The following is a 23,020-nucleotide window of genomic DNA, read 5'->3' on the forward strand; positions in this document are numbered from 1 at the left end:
GGGGGTGTGTTTTTCTACTTTTTTTCCCCCCCCCCCCCATCCTAGAGAAAAACAAGCAGTTAACCCTTGCAGTGAGGGGGTGTCCCCACTGTAAGGGCTAATTTTTCAAAATGCTGGAGTTCTTCTTTAAGAAAATACATAAATCTTTGTCTCCGCCACAGACCAGAGAGAATCTCAAGCCCTTATTTAAAAGGGGGCTATGATCATTGGAAATCTGACGAGTTAATATTAGTCTCTTCTTGTTCCTCTATCATCTTTATTTTCTCCTTGTCTTTCTAGAGGTTGGATGGGTGGGGGAGGCTTCTTGGTGCTCTATCTGACTGTTCCTTTTCCTGTTGCTTGCCTTTTTTTTATTTTTCTAAAAAGAGGATACATGCCCTGACCAAGTCCTGTAATAGGATGAAACGTGTTGACATCACTAGATGCGTCCCACCCTCTGGACAATATTATATGGACACATAATGAATCCCTGTGGGAAACAGGCATGTGTGTGCTCCCTCCTTTGAAGGATGGTAATCATTCTGAACAGTGTAATGGACAAAGTATTACATAGTCTGACTGTAAGATAATTCTGCTTAAGATAAAGTAAGCCAATTTTTCATCTTTTTCTTATTTTTATCACCAAACGGTAGGTCACAGCTTGTGACTGCAATATGATTTTATGGGGAGAACAGCAATGGAGAACTATGGAATCTGCCTTGTGTGGACTGCTATGTGAACAGCATGCTAGTTTATGCTTAAAAGAGAACTATGGCCAAACCTTTTTTTTTGCCATAATTCTCATTAGAGTCACAGGGGGAACATATACTAATTTCCTCCTGTGACTCAGAATTCAGCATGTGGCAATGTATATAGAGAGGGTGGCAATGTATATAGAGGGGGCAATATGTATCGATAGGGGGCAATGTGTATAGAGAGGGGGGCAATGTATATAGAGAGGGGGGAATGTATAGAGGTGGCAATGGAGAGAGAGAGAAGCAAGATGGTGAGGACAATGTGTATAGAGAGGGGGTAATGTATATAGAGAGGGGGCAATATATATAGAGAGGGGAGAATGTATATCTTTTGATAACATACTGCATTCATCGTGCCACCAATTCTGACCAACTTTCCTGTGCCTTTGTAGCTCACACATCCCCAAAACATCAGCGATCCCCCTCCGTGTTTCACAGTAGGAATGGTGTACTTTTCATCATAGGCCTTGTTGACTCCTCTCCAAATGTAGCGTTTATGGTTGTGACCGAAAAAGCTCAATTTTGATCTCATCACTCCAAATGGCTTTCTTCTGGCGACTCGGCCATGCAGCCCGTCTTTCTTCAAGTGCCTCCTTATTGTGCATCTTGCAACAGCCCCACCACATGTTTTCAGAGTGTCCTGTATTTCACCTGAAGTTATTTGTGGGTTTTTCTTTGCATCCTGAACAATTTTTCTGGCAGTTGCGGCTGACAGTTTAGTTGGTCTACCTGACCGTGGTTTGGTTTCAACAGAACCCCTCATGTTCCACTTCTTGATTAGCTTTGAACACTGCTGATTGGCATTCTCAATTCCTTGGATATCTTTTTATATCCCTTTCCTCTTCTATACAGTTCCCTTTTCCCGCAGGTCCTTTGACAATTATTTTGCTTTCCCCATGACTCAGAATCCAGACACGTCAGTGCAGCACTGGATGAAAGATGCAAGGGTCTGTCAGGAGGCCAGAAACGTATTGGCCTTTTATACACACACACTGATTACATGCAAACAGATCACAGGTGAGGATGGTTCCCTTTAATAGCCATTCACACCCCTTTGTGTCAACCTGCGTGCATGTTATCAGGCCAAAATCACCAGGGTATGTAAACTTTTGATCAGGGTCATTTGGGTAGTTTCTGTTGTCATTATGATTGGAAAAGAGTAAACACAGTTGATTGATAATAAATGGCTTCAGCCAAACACTACCCATGAGTGACAGAAAGGTTTTCGTGTTATCATTCATATTCTCTGAAAAATGGCCAGGAAATCATAAATTCTGCCAGGGTATGTAAACTCATGAGCACAACTGTATACACAGCACACACCTCAACTACACTACAGCAATAGATTTACAATTATCCCCTGCTAACATGAATAGGTTAAATCATGATCCATAGTACATAACATGAAGTTGTACTATGGATCATTTAAAGTCACCTTTCCCTTTAAAAAAAAGTATCGGTAATTGGTATCGGCAAGTACATGAGGGGAAGTACTTGTACTTGTACTTGGTCCTGAAAAAGTGGTATTGAGACATCCCTAGTGTGTGTGATGGTGTGTGTTCTTCATGGCGAGGGTGAGGCATGTGAGTATTTTCCTTACATATGTTTTTTTAATGGATTATTAATTAAATATATTTAACATGTTGTATATGTAACATATTGCCCATGTCCATGTTACTTCTTTATACTGTATATTAACTACAGGGATCAGTCGGCTTCTTTTAAAGTTCTTATACTGATTGTTAGAAATATGTGAATATTTTAAAGTCCATATTCTAAGCACAGGTTCACTTTAACCACTTCTGGGCTGCATAAATCATTGGCATCTATGTTTTTGGTCTTTTTTGCAATGCCAGCGTGTTTAGCCATGGCATGGCATCGTCAAATTAGCACGGACTATGTGAAGTAGGATCCATGGAACAGTTGTCAACTACAATTATGCAGGGTGCCCAATTCATATGAAAATAATACACCATACTTGGTTTGTGTTGCTAGTTCTTGTTAATTTATTAAAAAAAATAATTCAAATCAATTAAAACATTACCTATATTTATCTAAGTCTTATCAAAACAACCTTGTTTCGATTCATGATACATTTGAAACAACACAACACTGCAAAATGTGATGTCAGTGTGCAGGATGTCTGGTTACGAGGTGTTGTTTATATGACTTTACACCCTCACCTGCATCACAGATGATTGTGGCATTAGGTACCAGCACTTTATCACACACCACAGCAGGTGGTAAATGAGGATTTGATGCGCAACCCTAAAATAACACCAGCATTGTGACAGACATTACCTGAAGCACAAATTGGGTCACTGCTCACATGAAACTAGTAGTTGCAATATTTTTTTTCTGTTTGACTTAGTAATCTAAAGACAATATAAACAATATGTCCACTTAAAGAACTATAGTCCAGCCTTAATGTGAACCTGTGGCCAGGCTATGGACATTCAAATATCAACATATACTTACCAAGCAGTAAATAAGTTTTAAAACATGCTCTCACTGACCTCTGTAGCTGTAGATCAATTAATCTTCAAATCTGACATTTATGCAGCCCAGCATAGCTCCCCATGCCCCCTGTTTTTTCCCCCATGCAGGGCTGACTTGGCAGCCTTCCAGTTTTTTTAAAATCTCTAATGTAAACAAATAGCAGATGCTTTACAAGGGATGAACAGGCTGAGCTGAGCTTCGGAGAGATTGACTTGAAAGGCATCAAGCTAAACTCCAGGAAAACAGCTAAATACACAGATTAAATACATTTATGGGATCTATTTTGCCTACTAAAGCATTTGCCTTTCTGTCCACCGTGTCCCTATGTTTACACAGCTCTGCCACACGGCACAGCTCTCTGATTTTTCTCTACTGCAGTTAATAACTAGGGCTGTGGAAATTAAAGATTAATTTCTCGATTAATCGTTAAACTTTTTGATCGATTAAAATTATTTTGATCGCTAATGAAAATACTCAACCTCTCCGCTGGCTTCCGGGAGTCCGGTCGGCGATCCGGTGACGTCACGGATATCGACGTCACCGGACTCCTCCCCCTTTCCCCAAGTGGCTCCGTGAGACATGTCTTGCCCCTACTCCACAAAATCCGTAACAGTGAAAGTGACACAACAGACTGATGAGCTTGTCACTCTGTTCTCTCCTCTTGTCAGCATGTTCCCATTTAGCACATGAGCACTGCAGCAGTGCTGACTGCCTCCTTGTGCTGCTTCTCCCTCTCCAAGAGTGAGCTTTACTGTTCTAGGACTACAAGAGAGTGATTCCAAGTGAAATTTACATACTTACATTGCATTTAGAAAATAAATGTAATAATAATAATAATAATCAATAAATACACAACTGAATTTATTTGCCTCTTTTATACCTATATACCTGTCTGGAGTTTAGCTTTAAGTGCTTCTCCTGAAAACTTTGAGGATTAAATGCTTCACAATGTCTGCAGCTACAGAGGTTATTGATGGCTTGTTTTAAAGCTTAATTACTGCTTGTTAAGCATAAACAAACAGCCTCCACAAGACTCAACAGCATTTGATGCTTCTGCAGGTGCCCAAAGCCTGTGTGATCACTGTATGCTGTGGCTCCATCCTCCCAACTCCTACAACACTGCCGTGTCCTGTACTAATATGCAGATAAGGACTTTAAGACCATTTTCTGACTTTAATGATCTACATTTTTCTCTGGATCAGTGACTTATAAAGGATTGAAGCCAGATGATCAGTATGCTAGTCATTTAACTAGCATTTTAAGAACAAGGTCACCAATGGCAATCTTAGTATTTCTCTTAAGACAGGTTTATTTTAATTTTGTTTATCGGTTTGTTTTAGAAAAGTATCATTATATTTTCAGTAAAATAGAAGATATTTCTACTACCTTGACAAGCAGTGACTTTACAACATGGCATGCAGAGGAAGCAAAAAAAAATCACCCAGCTTCTCTTTCATCATGTTTTCTGCAGTGAATCACATTAGTAACCGTCTGCTTGAATACAAATGTGTCATATTTTCTGGCAATTGTGAGAAATTTTGTATTTTAATATCTATGTGGTTAATGTCTATGTAACAGTATTTACTCATATTTTTGAATCCACATTAATTTAAATTTTCTCTGACTGCATTGCAGATCAAGGTGACTACTACAGGGCTTGGGACAAGCTAGAACACTACCACTGCAAGGTCCAACATTTTTTTGTTAAATAAAAAAGAAAATTAGATTTACATTTAGACCACATGAATAAAAGGCAACCATTCTAAGCATCCCTGCAGACCTATAGTTATCTCAAACTAGTAATAAGTGTCTTATTACTTTGTGTAGTGGTTTGTAGCTGCCTATAGAGTTGCCCCTGTAGCTGGCTACAATACTCCCTCTCTGTGGCTACAAACTGCTGGTGCGCAATGACCATCAGAAGCATCATAAGAAAAAGGCCTTAAATAGAACATAGAATTTTCTCTAAAGGGTGGCAGAGGTGCTTAAACTACAAGACTGGCTAAACAGAAATATAAATGCTCAGGTAAAAGAAGGTAACATATATGTGTTGCAACCATGTAATTAGCTCTTTGTCTGGTACTCCACTTTAACTAAGGACCAGCTGCTTAGAGAAGAGGTTTATAGTAAAGGTGGCCATACACTGTACAACCATGGTTGTAAAGTGATTAAAAAAACGTACGATCTGCCCATCTTGGACAGGCAGATTGTACTCTCGATCATCGCAAGCCCGCCCCCCTGAGGGGCGGGCTTCAGATGACCGCAATGCTGAACGGGCAGTGTGCGCGTGCGCACACCGACCCGTTTGGCATTTGTCTCCCAAGCACCGTTCAAACCAGCCGAAAATCGTACGATTTTCGGCTGGTTTTCTAGCGTGCTCCTTAGACAAAAGACGTGCAACCGTACAGTAGAAATGGTCGCACGTCTCCGTTCACACTGCTCGATTCTCGTACGATCGCGGGAGTTCCCGCGATTCTCGTACGAGAATCGAGCAGTGTATGGGCGCCGTTAGACAGGTATCATTAAAATAGCAATACGCAGGTCCCCAACATCCTTTTCATAAGAGCTATGTAACATAAAATGGCGAGATCAACATTGCAGAGAAGCAGGCATTTTTTTTAATGGTTCAAATAAGGAAATCAACATAAAAAAAATCAAAAGCTAAAAATGCGCAACAGAGGGACATATAAATATAAATGGGTATGTTTATATAGGTACTTGGCAGCAGAGTAAGAGAACCAAGATTTATGGTATTTTAAATGTATGCAAGAATAAAGGAATATATATTTCCCTCATTCACTTTTTATCTGTCTCAGCCAGCAAAAAAGATGCTTTTGCTGTTGATGAAACACTTTCATGTTCTTGTCCAATATGCCAATGACAGGTTAAAGCCAAAGATCTCAAATTCGTCAGGTGTAAATGTGGCTGCCATTGACTTAGTCACTTTTATGTGAATGCTGCTCACACTGGAAAATGCTGCATGGTCTGTTGAGCAGGAAAGATATGCTCTGTGAGCGGAATTGTAAATGGCAGCAGAAACACATATTTCATGACTACTAGCCAGTGGAAAATGCTTGAGCTACATAAAATCGGTAGTATAAAGAGATTGGTGCCAAAGGTGGATGTTATGAAAAATGTAAGAGGTTACTGTATCTTAATCTAATTTTCTTTAGTGGACAAAATTTCTTCTTAACATGCATATTCCAAGTTACCACATCTAAGCAAACCTCTAATAAAGCAGAGTAACATTCAAAGTCCAACCAGAACTGTGAAAGCCACAAGAAAATAGGTGATTATAGGTGATGTATGTGATCAGGCATATATATGTGTTTTCTTTATTTTGATCCTAAAGTCAAGTCATATGAAACGCCAGGCTCTTCCTTATAACATGTTTCACACTCTGGACCCTATCAAAGCAGCCACCTGATCATTAGGAAGCCAGCCCAGTGCTCAGAGAGGAGTGTTGGAGTTGTATGTGTGCAGGAGGCACACGGACACACGCAGACTTGGGTGCCTGCTGGATGCACAAGGAACAGCCAGGGGAGGCTGGGAGAGGTCAGGAAGGTCGGTGACCCTAGGACCTGTGGTACACACTGCTAAGAAAGCAGATTAAGGGCTCACGAGGGATGAGCAGCGTGAGTGTCTTGGAGCTGTGGAAAGCTACAGAGCGAAGCTAAAAAAGACTGTCCCTTATGTTGTGGCTAGAATACGTCTTGTGCACAGGGGAGGTCTACCCGGTGGATGGAAAGATACTTTTTTTGTCTGCACAGATATAATCCTGCTGTGATCGGTTTCTTTTAATCCTTAAAGGATTTGTTTAACATCTTTGTCATTCATATGCAATATTTGCCATTCATATGCAATCATTTTAGTGTACTGATTATTTTTATAATTATAGCAATTATTTTAGTGTACTGAAAAATAAAATAAAGGTTATTTAGCCAGTCCTATAGCAAATTACAGTATCTAACAATAATACAGGAGACCTTAGTTCCAGGACTCCTGTCTTTTAACTTCAAGGTCTGCTGGCAAAGACAAGGCATTCAGAAGGCATCCATGCAATGTAGACATTGCTTCTTGTGAGGGACATTGTTACAGTTCCACTCCCGAATGTCTGATTTCCCACCCTTTACAAAACAGTGTTGCATATATTCCTAATAAACATAGTAGTGGATGGAGCATAGGTGTGCACAAATGTTGGCCACCTGCTAGGTCTGTGTCCTTATCTGCATATAGGTGATTTAGACACAGATCTAAAAACTTAATAGAGGGGTCAAACCCTTTATAGTTTGATTCAAGACTGGATGGGTTACAACCCTAACAGGGGCCACTCCTTTTATCAACTAATTTAAAGGGCTAGTTGTACACAGTGCCTGATAGCATGGCTCACTTAGACAAACTTGGGGAGGAATAGTGCCCACAGCAATCAATACATTATCAGATTTTGATTCCTTATATTTTTAAATAAAAATGATATTGCTAATTATGGCTTTTATAGGCAACATCATTGAAACAATTATGGCTAAATAAGAAAAGTTTAAAGAAAATATTTTTTATAGTATAATGGCATATGTAGTTAGATTTCTAAATATAACCTACTGGCAGTTTTGTCTTAGTTACTAATGCTTAGAGGGCTGCTATTATGCCAATTAGATGAAACAGACATCAGAATAATGTATGTGTCTGTGCCTTCTCTACCATAAAGGATTGCAGTGCACATATTCATTTTAGAGCCCCCCTCCCCAGCACTTTTGTAATATAACACACTTACTTATAACGCAGGTTTAAAAGGGTTTTTTTTTTAGCGGTTTAGTCTACCCAGTGACATACTAAATTTTACTATGCATGCTCCTCTCTTTTAGAGCATACAATATGTTGTCCACATTCCATTCAGTTCTATGGAAAGGTAATATGTAACCAGTCAAGCAGCTGATGGGCTTTCCTACTGAAATAAATGGACACTGGGCCACATACAGTTGTGCTCAACAGAATTGGTAATATGTACCATTTTTAAAGAAAACATGAGTGAACAGGCAAAACACACTTCTTTTTTTCTTATGGGATTCATATTCAACTGTAGGTCATAACAGAATGGCACAATCATGAGGAAATGTGCCTGTGGACATGTCTTGCTAATATTATGTTACCTATGTGACTATATAATTGTGGCTTTTTTCTGATATAATCTTTGATATAATTTAATTACTGTAACTATCTAAGTGTATAAACAGATTGCAAATACTGAAGAGCTGTGAGTAGCAATATGGCAAGTTTTAGTGGAAGTGCTTGGAACGATTTAATGTCTAAAATCCAATATGATTTTCCTTCTCAGATACCAGCCATATTTGGGATTGGTACACTGACTAGTAGGCTCAAAAGGCTCTTGGAGAAAAAATCTATCATATACTGGCATATAAAATATTTTGAACGATATATGGCCGAAAATATTGTTCCATGGGGATTGAGAATTCAAATTTTTCCCACTGTAGCAAAAATTGATGAAAAACTAAAAAGTAAATGGGAACTCAATTTACAACAATGTTCCCTGAATATGGTCTCAATACTAATTGAACACTATCGCTCTGAATCTGTCTCAATTGACAAGGCCATAAAGGACTTATATCACAATCACGAAATAATCTGTGAATCCCTCCCATTTAAAGAACAAGAGACAGATACCAAAGAACATATAGAAGCGTTCACCAAAAACCTTTTACAAAATAAAGACCAAAAATTTCTTAAAGATAATGCGACTTACGCATCAGGACGAGCGTACAGATGGAATGGTGAAAGACAGGGAAGGACGAGGGCATATATACCCAGATCTCAAAAGAATGACCACCGTGATACAGATTTGGAATCGGTATCCTCTCATGCCTCCTCTTCCCATAGTCACAGATCTAATTTCTCTTTCTTACCTTTGGCTGGTGAAAGTTTTTCCAACCATAGGAAAACAAAGAGAACCAACAATCACCAATACGGATCGCATATGAAGAAAAAACAAGATACCACCAGAACTTAACATTGGAGAGAATTGTCCTCCACATAATGATCCATACCCCTTTGGGGCTAGCTCAAATATCCGCCCAACAAATCCATCATATAATACTAACTTTCCCAGTTCAGCCCCTAATACATCCAAGAGGGAGACGGGATTCTCTGATATCTCCCCCAAACTGAACTTTAAAACTCAAGGAGCTAGACCCAAAAATAATTTTACGGCAACTGATATATCTCCTACATCCAATACATTTGGTAATATCAAGTCTTTTTTAGTAAAAACCCAGGGGGAGAAAACAACTTCCAGATAATACATTTATCGGCACATTCTCTTTCAGAAGCAGAAATCTCTGTCCTCCAATTAGGTCTGAGTTTCTGCCCAGACCAAAATTACGATGAATTTGAGCTCGTAAAAGACATACACCTCTTTGTACGAAATTTGATATACAAGGTAATCTTTGATAAAGACCCCCACAAACACCTTGAGATATCTCCCAACCCACAGCTTTGGAAGGACTATAGCCGACTTCCGCGTCTTGAAGGACCTTATTTCACTTCTGGATGAGAATGATGAGGTTGATGTTGAATCTCTCTCTGATGCAAAATTTTTATCATTCCTTGCCGCGACTTTTGTCGGGGTCTGCACTGCCATACTGTAGGCAATCTCTTCACATGGGGGGGGTCGTGGAGACGCGTTAAATGATCTGCCATCCAGTAATTGGAGCCTGGGCATATATACATATACGGTACATTGATTTCCGAAGAAGGGGTATTATTATATCCATCATGATTGTCTCTGATTGGATATCAACTTATACTTTTTCATCCTCATAGCGATCCCCTCCTGGACTCCGCCTCTCCCCCCTTTTTTTCTTGAGATCAAGCCCGTATCATACAATAGCTACTACTACGCTCTGCAGCTTCCCCTTTTTTTCGCGTCTCACGTCTACGTGCCGTGGCTCCGCCCCACTTAGGGGCGGGACTGCATCACGTGACGTTCGGAGTTCAGCACATAAAATGACCGCGATTGCAGCCAGTTGTATGTGACGTCTGGGAGAAAAGCAGCAAGACATTACGCCGTAAGAGGTATCTGGTTTCACATGACTTGTTACATTATAAATATATGTTCTACTACACTACTTTGAACTCTGATTTTGTGACTGTTTTCACCCCTCACGGTCTGCAGCATTCAATTCCTTATTAAAATAATTATAACTGACTTACTCACATCCTTATCTGATTCACACTTGAGTTTTTTCACTAAGCCACTAATATTCGATAGTAATTTAGTTTTGGGACCTTGATCTCCCTCCGTGTTCACTTTTAGTTTTTTTTGTTTTTGATCCCTTCTTTCACGTTTGTCTTCATGGTATTTTTACTTTACTCTATTTATTTTTCACTTACACGTCCACGATTGTCTGTGTCCTAATTATCACTACCTACTATTCCCTTTGATTTTTGATCATCTAGTGATGAACCACTTCATTTTAATTCTATTATCTATTTTTTATATTTTTATTTTTACCTCAATTTTTATTATTATCCTCATATTTGTCCTTCATCACCATGCACCCAATTAAATACATATATAATTGTTTCACACATAGAATTTCTATCACTCTCGATCTACATTTTTTCTTATATATTAGATGTATTTCTAGCAGAATACTACAGCCTCTTATCCAACAATGCTTGCTGCTGCTGCTGCTTCCCGCCTAACGGATACAGTGTGCTTCTCCCACGCGACCCCTCTGTCCTCCTGCCTGTGGCAGCTCATGCCCGATAGAGTCAACCCTTACCCGAATCTGAAACAGTTGTTTTCCTCTTATTACACTCCTATGCCTTTGATCTATTGATCGTGGAGACATACATATGTAAGCATGTAATTATTATATATTTTTCAATTTCTTATTGTGACTAAGATTGATGAATGTAAATGATGATTCCGCTACAAGATTAAGTGCAGCTCTCTAATCTAGGATACACACTCTCTCCTATTTTCTTCCCCTGAAGAAGCCCCGTTTGGGCGAAACATGTCGGGATATATAGGAGCATTCATACAACCTTGAAAAAAGCAACAAACTTCCGGTTCCGGTGCCTGATGTAGTGGACGCAGAGTGAAGAGCTCCCGCACTGCCAGGGCAAAAACCGCTTATAAAATCATACATCAGCTTAGTTGGCCCACGCCTGCCTTCTCAAACTACTGATACCCGACGGGACTAGGGGGCATATGGATAAATTCCTAGCCAAACGCCGAGCAGGACCTCGCCCTAAAGGGACACCGACACGGTTCAAGAGATCGCAAAATCAATCTAAAATGGCCGTGACGCCTGATCCACGAGACGGCAGTTTATCATCGCCCCACCATACAGGATGTGGTTCATAAAGCGGTCTCCAAAGGTATCCAATCCCTTCGGCAAGATATCCTGCAACAGGCCCAGAGGATCTCTGAAGCAGAAGTCCGCATTACATCCCTAGAGGAGGGGGTCGACTCATCACTATCACAACTGGATTCGGCACAGCAGCAGGTCAAAACCCTGCAAGAACGGATAGACGATCTGGAGAATCGATCCCGTCGAAACAATGTGAGGATCGTTGGCCTACCGGAATCCTACCGCCCATCGCTACTGCAGTCCATCTGCGCTCATAATATACCGGATCTACTTGGACTAAGCCCAAACTGCAAGGTAGAAAGAGCACACCGCGTGGGACCCGCTAACCCTGAACGGAAGACTCCAAGACAAGTCATCGCTCGATATCTGGATTACAATGACCGCATGGAGATACTCCAGGCCTTTCGCGCCAAGAAGGAGCTTTTCTTGGATGGGCATCGACTCCTCTTATTTGCGGACTACTCGGCGGATGTCACCAAAAAACGCAAGGCATTCGGTAAGGCTTGCTCGCTCCTGTTTCAGAGGAAAGTTAGGTTTACCTTGGCCTACCCAGCAATCCTGAGATTCCAATCAACTGACGGCTCACAAAAATCGTTCCAGGATCCCGCTGAGGCATATCACTCTCGATCTACATTTTTTCTTATATATTAGATGTATTTCTAGCAGAATACTACAGCCTCTTATCCAACAATGCTTGCTGCTGCTGCTGCTTCCCGCCTAACGGATACAGTGTGCTTCTCCCACGCGACCCCTCTGTCCTCCTGCCTGTGGCAGCTCATGCCCGATAGAGTCAACCCTTACCCGAATCTGAAACAGTTGTTTTCCTCTTATTACACTCCTATGCCTTTGATCTATTGATCGTGGAGACATACATATGTAAGCATGTAATTATTATATATTTTTCAATTTCTTATTGTGACTAAGATTGATGAATGTAAATGATGATTCCGCTACAAGATTAAGTGCAGCTCTCTAATCTAGGATACACACTCTCTCCTATTTTCTTCCCCTGAAGAAGCCCCGTTTGGGCGAAACATGTCGGGATATATAGGAGCATTCATACAACCTTGAAAAAAGCAACAAACTTCCGGTTCCGGTGCCTGATGTAGTGGACGCAGAGTGAAGAGCTCCCGCACTGCCAGGGCAAAAACCGCTTATAAAATCATACATCAGCTTAGTTGGCCCACGCCTGCCTTCTCAAACTACTGATACCCGACGGGACTAGGGGGCATATGGATAAATTCCTAGCCAAACGCCGAGCAGGACCTCGCCCTAAAGGGACACCGACACGGTTCAAGAGATCGCAAAATCAATCTAAAATGGCCGCGACGCCTGATCCACGAGACGGCAGTTTATCATCGCCCCACCATACAGGATGTGGTTCATAAAGCGGTCTCCAAAGGTATCCAATCCCTTCGGCAAGATATCCTGCAACAGGCCCAGAGGATCTCTGAAGCAGAAGTCCGCATTACATCCCTAGAGGAGGGGGTCGACTCATCACTATCACAACTGGATTCGGCACAGCAGCAGGTCAAAACCCTGCAAGAACGGATAGAATTCACAAAATGTTGTTTTTTTCTTTATTTTTCATTATAAATATTTTGGTTTCTTTTCTGCAGCGCTGTTGCTGCTGATGTTATTTGATTTCTGTTGTTCGAACGAATACTCCAATCCGCACAATGTGATATCACCATGTTCCTGGTTGTCCCGATTGTGGATACAGGTGGCTACCTACTTGCTAGAATGTGATATGTCTAAATCCGGTAGCATTCTCACATTTACTGTAATGTATTGCGCAATGTACTACATACTGTACTGTATACCAAAAACTGAATAAATTGTTTATGAAAAAAAAAGAAAAAAGCAACTATACATTTCAGTACGGTACTGTTACCAGACGGTGAATGCACCTGCATATGTTTCTTATTTTTTGTTTTTTCTCGTTTTTTAAAATAATGTTTAAAATGGTACTTTAAATAAATGTCTTTCTAAGATTTTACCTCTGAGGTCTGGAATCGTTTCTAAAAAGCCCCCCCTCTCTCCTTCCCCTGTGGGCATCCGCACACCCCACTGTGGAAACATCCTTTTTCTTCTATACTACAACCCGGGGTGTGAAACTTCTAGCACCTCTATATTTTATGTGCAATACATGTCCACTAATGTTATTCCCTGAATGAAACAAAACATGGCAACAAATAAAAATAATGACCCCTGTTCAAAAGTCTGCACACCCTTAGTTTTTAATACTGTGTATTGCCCCCTATAGTTTCAATGACAGCGTGCAGTCTTTTGTAATAGTTGCCTATGAGGCCCCAAATTCTTGCAGGTGGTATAGCTACACATTCGTCTTGGCAAAATGCCTCTCGGTCATGGAAAGTCTTTGGTCATCTTGCATGAACCGCATGTTTGAAATTTCCCCAGAGTGGCTCGATGATATTAAGGTCAGGAGACTCTGAAGGCCACTCTAGAACCTTCACGTTTTTTTGCTGTAACCACTGGAGGGCCAACTTGGCCTTGTGCGTAGGTCATTGTCGCGCTGGAAAGTCCAAGAACGTGCCGTGCGCAGCTTTCATGCAGAAGAATGCAGATTGTCTGCCAGTATTTTCTGATAACATGCTGCATTCATCTTGCCATCAATTTTCACAGGATTCTCCTTGCCTTTAGAGCTTAGACACCCTCAAAGCATTAGTGAGCCACCACCATACTTCACAGTGGGGACGGTATTCTTATCGCGATAGGCCTTGTTGACCCCTCTCTAAACATAGCGCTTATGGTTGTGACCATAAATCTCTATTTTGGTCTTATCACTCCAAATTACAGTGTGCCAAAAGCTGTGAGGTGTGTCAAGGTGTTGTTGGCCATATTGTAACCGGCTTATTTGTGGCATTAGCGCAGTAAAGGCTTCTTTCTGGCAACTCGACCATGCGGCTCATTTTTCTTCAACTATTGAGGTTACCTGTGAGTTTTTTCTATGTATCCCAAACAATTCTTCTGGCAGTTGTGGTTGCAATCTTTCTTGGTCTACCTGACTTTGGCTTGGTATCAAGAGACCCCTGCATTTTCCACTTCTTAGTAAGTGATTGAACAGTACTGACTGGCTTTTTAAGGCTTTGGATATCTTCTTCATAAAGTTATATTACCTTGTTACACAGGAGTTTTGACAGTTTTTTTCTGCTCTCTATGGCTCAGCATCTAGCCTGCTCAGTGCATCAATGTGAGAGCTAACAAACTCATTGACTATTTATACACAGACACTAATTGTAATTTAAAAAGCCACAAATGTGGGAAGTTAACCTTTAATGCCATTTTAACCCATGTGTGTCACCTTGTGTGTCTGTAACAAGGCCAAAAATGTCAGGGTATGTAAACTTTTGGCCGGCCATTTGGGTGATTTCAGTTGTCATTATAATTTAAAAAGGAGCCAAACAACTGTGTGATAATAAATGACTTCATATGATCACTATCCTTAAATAAAAGATAGTTTTTTGGCATGATCAGTCATATTTTCAATGCAATTGCCAAAATGTCACTATTTCTGCCAAGGTATGCAAACTTTTGAGCACAATTGTATGTTCCAAGGATGAAGTGAAGGGATAAGAAGTTTGTAAAGAGCCAATGTATAGATCTGAGCAGGCCACACAATATAGATTACTAGGAGCTACATTTTAGATATGTTTTATTACAAAAATGCTCGCTCCTGTGATACAGTTAAATAAATGCGAGATTGTAGTCCCATCAAGGGAGCGAGATTGGAGCTGTGGCTACATTACAACACACAGAAAGACCATGGTGAAATAAAAGTAGCCACTCTCCAGAAGGTAGGACAGTGTCAGCACCCCTTTGGAGATGATTTCAGAATCTACAGTTGAGTGATACACAAATAAGGTTAGTGTCACTTTAATTGTGACATGGCCTACGATCCAAACAGGATCAACAGAAACCCAGGGATAGTTTTCAAGACTAACACAAGTACTTGCTGGCATCATAAGGAAACTACAGTTCAACACTTTTGTTACCTTAGAAATGTTTTCATCAAGTCAGGTTCACTTTAAGAACTGTTGTTTTGCCACAGGCACCAGTCAATTTAAACCTGCCCTGATTGTCTAACTTTACCTGTTGGATGTTAAGGAAGTAAAAAGTTGTAGTGCTGTCACTTTGATAAAAAGTATGTGCTTCGCTGATAATAAAAAAATAAACCGATGGGAATTGAAGTGTGTTTGTTGTCATAGGAACCATAACAGTTTCGTTTTCCTTTTAATACTTATTATCTCTGTGTTAGAAGAACAACATACAGCTTGTATCAAGATGCTTGTTGCTAAGGGCAACATATTTCTATTCTCATCTTTTATAAACCAGCCACTATGTTCCTGTTCAATAGAGCTCACCAGTTGTTTTCACTGCCTGAGACTCAGAGAGACAAGGTGACATATTCAAGGTCATCCAAACATGATACAAAGATATAAATTAGGACTCTTGTTTGTTTTGGTTTTCACGGTACATTAGACTATGTCCCCTTGAAATACACTTTTATAATGTATGATAACAAAGGCTGGCTGTCACATGCTTGTTACTCCTGCCAATTAAATGGCAGTGCTAAAAATATACGTACATTTCTAAAAACAATTGCAAATGTAAAATATATGACAATTATTTCTAGCAATCTAAAGAGACCCAAAATATCCTTCTTTTCTTACTATTTATAATTTTGCCCTTTTCATTTTGCTTCAGATGTTGAAAAGGGCATCATTACCAGGATTAACTAAGCCTGAAAATGATAGTATTGGACAATAATTGATCATTAGATTTTCTCTTGTTGCCATAGCAACTCATCTGCTGCTAAAGTGAGCTTCTATTGCTTGAGACAAGGGAAGTTAATAGGATGTAAAGCATACAATATGTGAAGGCAAAGCACAAATATTCACAAACCTGTGCTAGATTGAACAATTCCAGATGCCACCGTTTGACCTAGGAGATCGTATTGATTTAACCGAGAGCCATCTTCAGCAACGACAACAGACAGCGCTGGTTCCCGGGTCCAACTATACACGACTTCAGCCCTTGTGTAAGCATCTGTGTTCAAACAGAAACGTATTATTATTAGTAAATATTTCATCAATCTGTTGGCTTCATAGAACTAGGTACTAGAGAAAGGCAATTCAGTCTTCTGGTCAGAAACATTTGAATGCAGGCTGAGGCTCATTTACCATTTTAGGAGAGCACACAAGGATCTCATCTGAGCTGTTCACCACAAATCTTTATAGGCTTTGTGGACTGTCTTTTGTTTAAAGGTAAACAAATGTGCAATTTTAAGTAATTAATAGTTTTAAGTAATAATTTTGCTTTACTTTTTTTTAGTAAAATATACCTGGAAATAAATATTTATGATTTTGATAACTGTATAAGCCTTCTCTTTTAATGTTCCAAAAATGTTGCAGATGCATTATTTAGTAGACCTTCTAACTATGCCAACCAGTATCTCTGAAAACTGCTGTGAGAAAAACAATCACATGATAAGCCATCTGGAAAATGTACTGTGTTCCTGAATTTGTATACCATTGGCTGAAAAGGCTTCAATATCTATACAGGTATATGCTTACACAGACATCGATATTTGGAAGCTTCCCACCAACAGTCTTGTGTTGATGTCTGAAGACCTGTGAAGTTTTGTATCTGTCAATGTGTAGAGAAGTGCTGACAAAAGTAGTGTACCCCAGAACTGCCTTTCAACACGACAATGAACAGTAGTCCACTCAGAATTGATGACCACAGCCAAAATCAGCACAAGACAGCTTGTCTGATGATCATGTCTGATAATATGCCCAGGTAAGGCATGCTTGGGGCAGTTACTTGTTAAACAAAGGTCATTTCAATTCCAATATAAAACTGGTCATTAATCTATCAGTTTTATTCTTCTCCTTAATCAACAAATCATGTGCAAAGAAAATTGTTATTTTCTCTTCGTTCACATAAATGAGTATTTAAAGTGAACCTAGTTTTACCATATCTACTGGGTCAACATTTTTTACTCTCAACGTGACTTTATGTGGTCTACTTATAAACAAAATTTGCAGAGCCTTTTACCCTGCAAATCTCTGTGAACGATCTTCCTGCATGAGGCACTTTTGTTTGAACATTCTTAGAGGGTATTTCACTAAGGAGCCAAAAGATCTAGCTGTAGCCTCCGGCGGCCGAACAGCAGGCGAACGGCTCAGCCAAGCCGAGCCCATATGCTTCGGTTTGGCTGAGCCGTAGTCATAGCTGAAGCAGGGAGAATGGGGTGTCGAAGCAGGCCGTTTTCCCCACAAATGACAACAACTGGGTGGAGTCAACCATGATGTCATGGCTGGCTCTGCCCAGTTGTTGTCATTCAATGATAGACCAGCGTCTTTGGGTACTTTGGTATGTTGGATCGGCTGAGTCGAACGGCTTTTTCACTTCGGCAAGCCAAACCTGCAGAGCATGTTCGGCTGACCAAATCCAGCTGAAGTCAGCCGATGTACTGCTGATTTTAGCAGATGTATGGCTGAAATCAGCTGTACAGGGCCGAAGTGAATAGCCGAACGGCGTTTGGCTCAGTTCACTTCGGCTTGGTTATTCACTTGGTTGCCTTCGAGAGCTTAGTGCATAACCCCCTTAGTATATTTTTTTCTGGGTAAAATGAAATGCTGCATTATGGCCACTGGATGGAGCTGAGGAGCATAGCAAATAGTTAAGCGCTTATACATGGACTCTAAGTGTATGCACCTTTTGAGTGCTTGTGTGTGTGCATACATATAGGTGTCTGTGTTCGTCATATTTTTTACACCTATTAGAGCATATTTAAACCCAACAATAATATACTGTAACTAAACAGTCCTTCGATGTGGTGGCTGCATTTGTTTTCTTATTTTAGACTATCTTTTCCCCTTATTTTAATCTAGGGATCTTGCCAAGAACAGAATTCCTGTCCTAGGGTGACAACACTCATTTATTGTATCGTATTATATTCATGGAGAAGCAGTGTTGTCACCCTAGTCAGGTCTCTTGATTTGGATTACAAACCCCCTCCCACTCTCCTAATCCCTACTGCAGGAGTGTAAGAGTGGGGTTGTAGTTCACAGAATATAGCTAGAAAGGCTAATAACATGGGTTAAGATCAATTTTTAGCGTACAGGAAGTTATAAAGATGCTAGATTTCTATCATGTGTACTTGCAAAAAAAAATTCTAAGCGTAATAAGAAAACTAATGCAAGTACCACATCTAAATTATGCTATAAGCTGGAAATTATCCTTTAACCCCTTCGTGACGGGAGACGTACACTGTAAAAAAAATTGAAAAAAAAATTGTGAAAAGTTTAAAAAAAGTAAAATAAGGGACAAATAAATGAATGTATTTATTGATTTTTTTTTTAGCTGTGCTGGTTTTGTAAAAAAAATACTACAAATCAAAACTGGGAAAAAAGTGTATTTTTTTACGTTTTTTTCCTCTTTTTTTAATATTTTATTTGTCCTAAGTGAGGCGTTAGACACACATATGTAATATAAATATGTAGCCCTCTCTGTCCTCTAAAAAACAATATATAATATGTGTGGGTGCACTTTGTAAGAAAGTATATTACTGACGTGGAAGAATCACACAGTAAAAATTTCAAAATTGTGTCAGTCATTTACAAACAGAAACTAAAAACAAGCTCAGTCATGAAGGGGTTAAGCAAACACAAGTGACCTTGCATAGTTACATAGTATTTGGGGTTAAATAAAGACATAAGTCCATCAAGTCCAACCTATTTTGTGTGTGTGTGTATAGGTCCCTGAGTGTTCTCATTCTTAAGAGTACCTGTACCCTTGTACATTACGGTTTCTCAGGAAATTGTCCAAAAGCTTCTTGAATGATTCCAGACTATTTGCGAAAATCACTGCTGGAGGCAGCGTGTTCCAGACCCTAACCGCGCGAACTGAGAAGAACCCCCTTCGCCCCTTGTGTTTGAATTTTTATTTCTACCAGTTTTAGGTGGTGGCCTCTAGTCTTTGTTACGGAATTAGTCTTAAATAGACCTTGAATAGAGATCCTTTATTGAATGACATCTATAATGTTTATACTGAAAATAACCCCACTGATGTAGAGATGAGCAAATGTATCTGCCGGGTCAGAGATTAAACCTAGGTCAGGCTGATTTGTAAATAAGAGAAATCTGTGGCTTTTAACTACTAATTCTGACTTTTAGCCTCTTTGTTTCAGTTTTGTATGTGATATTCAAATATAAAAGGTAATATTTAATTATATTATTGTGTGATTCTCTCCTCATTAGGCAGACCTGTGTGCAAAACTTCAGGACAAAATGTATAAATCTGCAATTCTCCTGATTAAATTATCACTGATGATGTACAAAGTAATATACTATCTGAAAACAAAATACTTACAGCTGCCAAATTTTAAGGGGCAGGCATGAGCATCCATGGGAAAATCTTCTAAATGCATTGGACATTCTGCTCGCACAGTCAGTCTAAAAAAGGATGAGCATTAAAACTGATAAGCATGTGTTTATTTTAATATATTCAGAGACAAAGTAAAACACATAGGCATCCAAGGTTTAAACAGGGGTGTGGAACTTATTTATAAAACTACTTGTCCAAAGGCTAAAGCGGGTGCCGAATCTACTTGTCCCTTATGACAATCTACTTGTCCCAATACAAAAAAATAGTTTTAATCAAAACTAGGGATTCACCAATACCAGTTTTTGGGTATCGAGTACAAGTACCGATATTTTGCTTTCGGTACTCGCCAATACCAAGTATTGGTGCTACCATTGGCATGGAGCAGACTTCCCGGGCAATCAGGAAGCCGGGCAGCAGGTAATGACATGCTACCCGGCTTCGTGATTGCCAGGGAAGCCAACTCCATGTTGTTAGGCCAGCTTGATTGTGATTGGCTGGGAAACTGGCTTCCCAGCCAATCAGCATCAAGCCAGCTTCCCAGCCGATAAGGAAACCGGGCAGCGAGTTATGAAGTGATTGGCTGGGAAGCCAATCAATCATTAGTCGCTGCCACGCTTCCTGATTGCATGAGAAGCTGGCTCCATGTTCCTCTATGGCACTGCAAGTCAGAGGAAATCTTCCTCTGACCAGAAGTTCCGGTACAGGGGAAGGCATCGGCCAAATACTCTGTATCCGTGCATCCCTAATCATTTGACTGTGCTAAATAGCGCTTCTCATTGGTCAGCGTGGTCACCCAATTTGCGAGCAAAATGCCTAGGGCAGGACTGCGCTGGACAGCAGTATGGGGTACAGACAGTACATATGTACTGGCGGAGGGTAAGGATTGTTCGCTGAAAGGTAAGTATAGCCGGGGGATTGGGAGAGACCGTGCCAGATTTGATCGGGTAATTCAATTTTCCCATATTACCTGGGAAAGTGAACTTGCCCTGTAATGCACATTGTGCGTGTAAAAGAGTTCTGCTGCCTGGCTACCACAATATGGCACACAGTGGAATGGTGGCAGCACTCAACGCACACACACAATGTGCTACGTGTCCATTTATTTTCATGCAGATTGCGGGCGCAACGGGGTTGGTTTTAATTTTTTTTTTTACTTTATCACTTTTATTTTATTTTTATATAAGTTTTTTTATTTTTGTAAATGTTTATTTATTTTTTACCTTTTTGTTTACATTTAATGTTATTCCTATCACATAGGGGATTTTTTTTAAACCCCTATGTGATAATTTGGAGGTGGCAGGTTCTCTTTATGGAACCTTCCCTCCAACACAGAACAGATGCTCTGTGCAGTTCCTGACAGCTGGGACAGGTGACGCTGTGACTACAGCACTCCAGCCTTAGTGATCACAAGTCCTCTAAAAAACAATATATAATATGTGTGGGTGCACTTTGTAAGAAAGTATATTACTGACGTGGAAGAATCACACAGTAAAAATTTCAAAATTGTGTCAGTCATTTACAAACAGAAACTAAAAACAAGCTCAGTCATGAAGGGGTTAAGCAAACACAAGTGACCTTGCATAGTTACATAGTATTTGGGGTTAAATAAAGACATAAGTCCATCAAGTCCAACCTATTTTGTGTGTGTGTGTATAGGTCCCTGAGTGTTCTCATTCTTAAGAGTACCTGTACCCTTGTACATTACGGTTTCTCAGGAAATTGTCCAAAAGCTTCTTGAATGATTCCAGACTATTTGCGAAAATCACTGCTGGAGGCAGCGTGTTCCAGACCCTAACCGCGCGAACTGAGAAGAACCCCCTTCGCCCCTTGTGTTTGAATTTTTATTTCTACCAGTTTTAGGTGGTGGCCTCTAGTCTTTGTTACGGAATTAGTCTTAAATAGACCTTGAATAGAGATCCTTTATTGAATGACATCTATAATGTTTATACTGAAAATAACCCCACTGATGTAGAGATGAGCAAATGTATCTGCCGGGTCAGAGATTAAACCTAGGTCAGGCTGATTTGTAAATAAGAGAAATCTGTGGCTTTTAACTACTAATTCTGACTTTTAGCCTCTTTGTTTCAGTTTTGTATGTGATATTCAAATATAAAAGGTAATATTTAATTATATTATTGTGTGATTCTCTCCTCATTAGGCAGACCTGTGTGCAAAACTTCAGGACAAAATGTATAAATCTGCAATTCTCCTGATTAAATTATCACTGATGATGTACAAAGTAATATACTATCTGAAAACAAAATACTTACAGCTGCCAAATTTTAAGGGGCAGGCATGAGCATCCATGGGAAAATCTTCTAAATGCATTGGACATTCTGCTCGCACAGTCAGTCTAAAAAAGGATGAGCATTAAAACTGATAAGCATGTGTTTATTTTAATATATTCAGAGACAAAGTAAAACACATAGGCATCCAAGGTTTAAACAGGGGTGTGGAACTTATTTATAAAACTACTTGTCCAAAGGCTAAAGCGGGTGCCGAATCTACTTGTCCCTTATGACAATCTACTTGTCCCAATACAAAAAAATAGTTTTAATCAAAACTAGGGATTCACCAATACCAGTTTTTGGGTATCGAGTACAAGTACCGATATTTTGCTTTCGGTACTCGCCAATACCAAGTATTGGTGCTACCATTGGCATGGAGCAGACTTCCCGGGCAATCAGGAAGCCGGGCAGCAGGTAATGACATGCTACCCGGCTTCGTGATTGCCAGGGAAGCCAACTCCATGTTGTTAGGCCAGCTTGATTGTGATTGGCTGGGAAACTGGCTTCCCAGCCAATCAGCATCAAGCCAGCTTCCCAGCCGATAAGGAAACCGGGCAGCGAGTTATGAAGTGATTGGCTGGGAAGCCAATCAATCATTAGTCGCTGCCACGCTTCCTGATTGCATGAGAAGCTGGCTCCATGTTCCTCTATGGCACTGCAAGTCAGAGGAAATCTTCCTCTGACCAGAAGTTCC

General features: G+C 40.1%; 1 protein-coding gene across 1 annotated transcript in view; it reads right to left on the reverse strand.

The window, feature by feature from the left end:
* The window catches only part of GABRA1 (gamma-aminobutyric acid type A receptor alpha1 subunit), a 142,024-nt gene that overhangs the window by 26,457 nt on the left and 92,547 nt on the right, over window positions 1-23,020 (reverse strand). Inside the window, exons 6-7 of the mRNA XM_018560516.1 lie at window positions 22,309-22,391; window positions 16,550-16,693 (exon numbers count right to left, since the gene is read on the reverse strand). Coding sequence (XP_018416018.1) covers window positions 16,550-16,693; window positions 22,309-22,391 — 227 coding nt within the window. The remainder of the gene's footprint in view (window positions 1-16,549; window positions 16,694-22,308; window positions 22,392-23,020) is intronic.

The sequence above is a fragment of the Nanorana parkeri genome, unplaced genomic scaffold (assembly GCF_000935625.1).
Source record: "Nanorana parkeri isolate BGI_ZX_2015 unplaced genomic scaffold, ASM93562v1 scaffold461, whole genome shotgun sequence".
NCBI classification, from domain to species: domain Eukaryota; kingdom Metazoa; phylum Chordata; class Amphibia; order Anura; family Dicroglossidae; genus Nanorana; species Nanorana parkeri.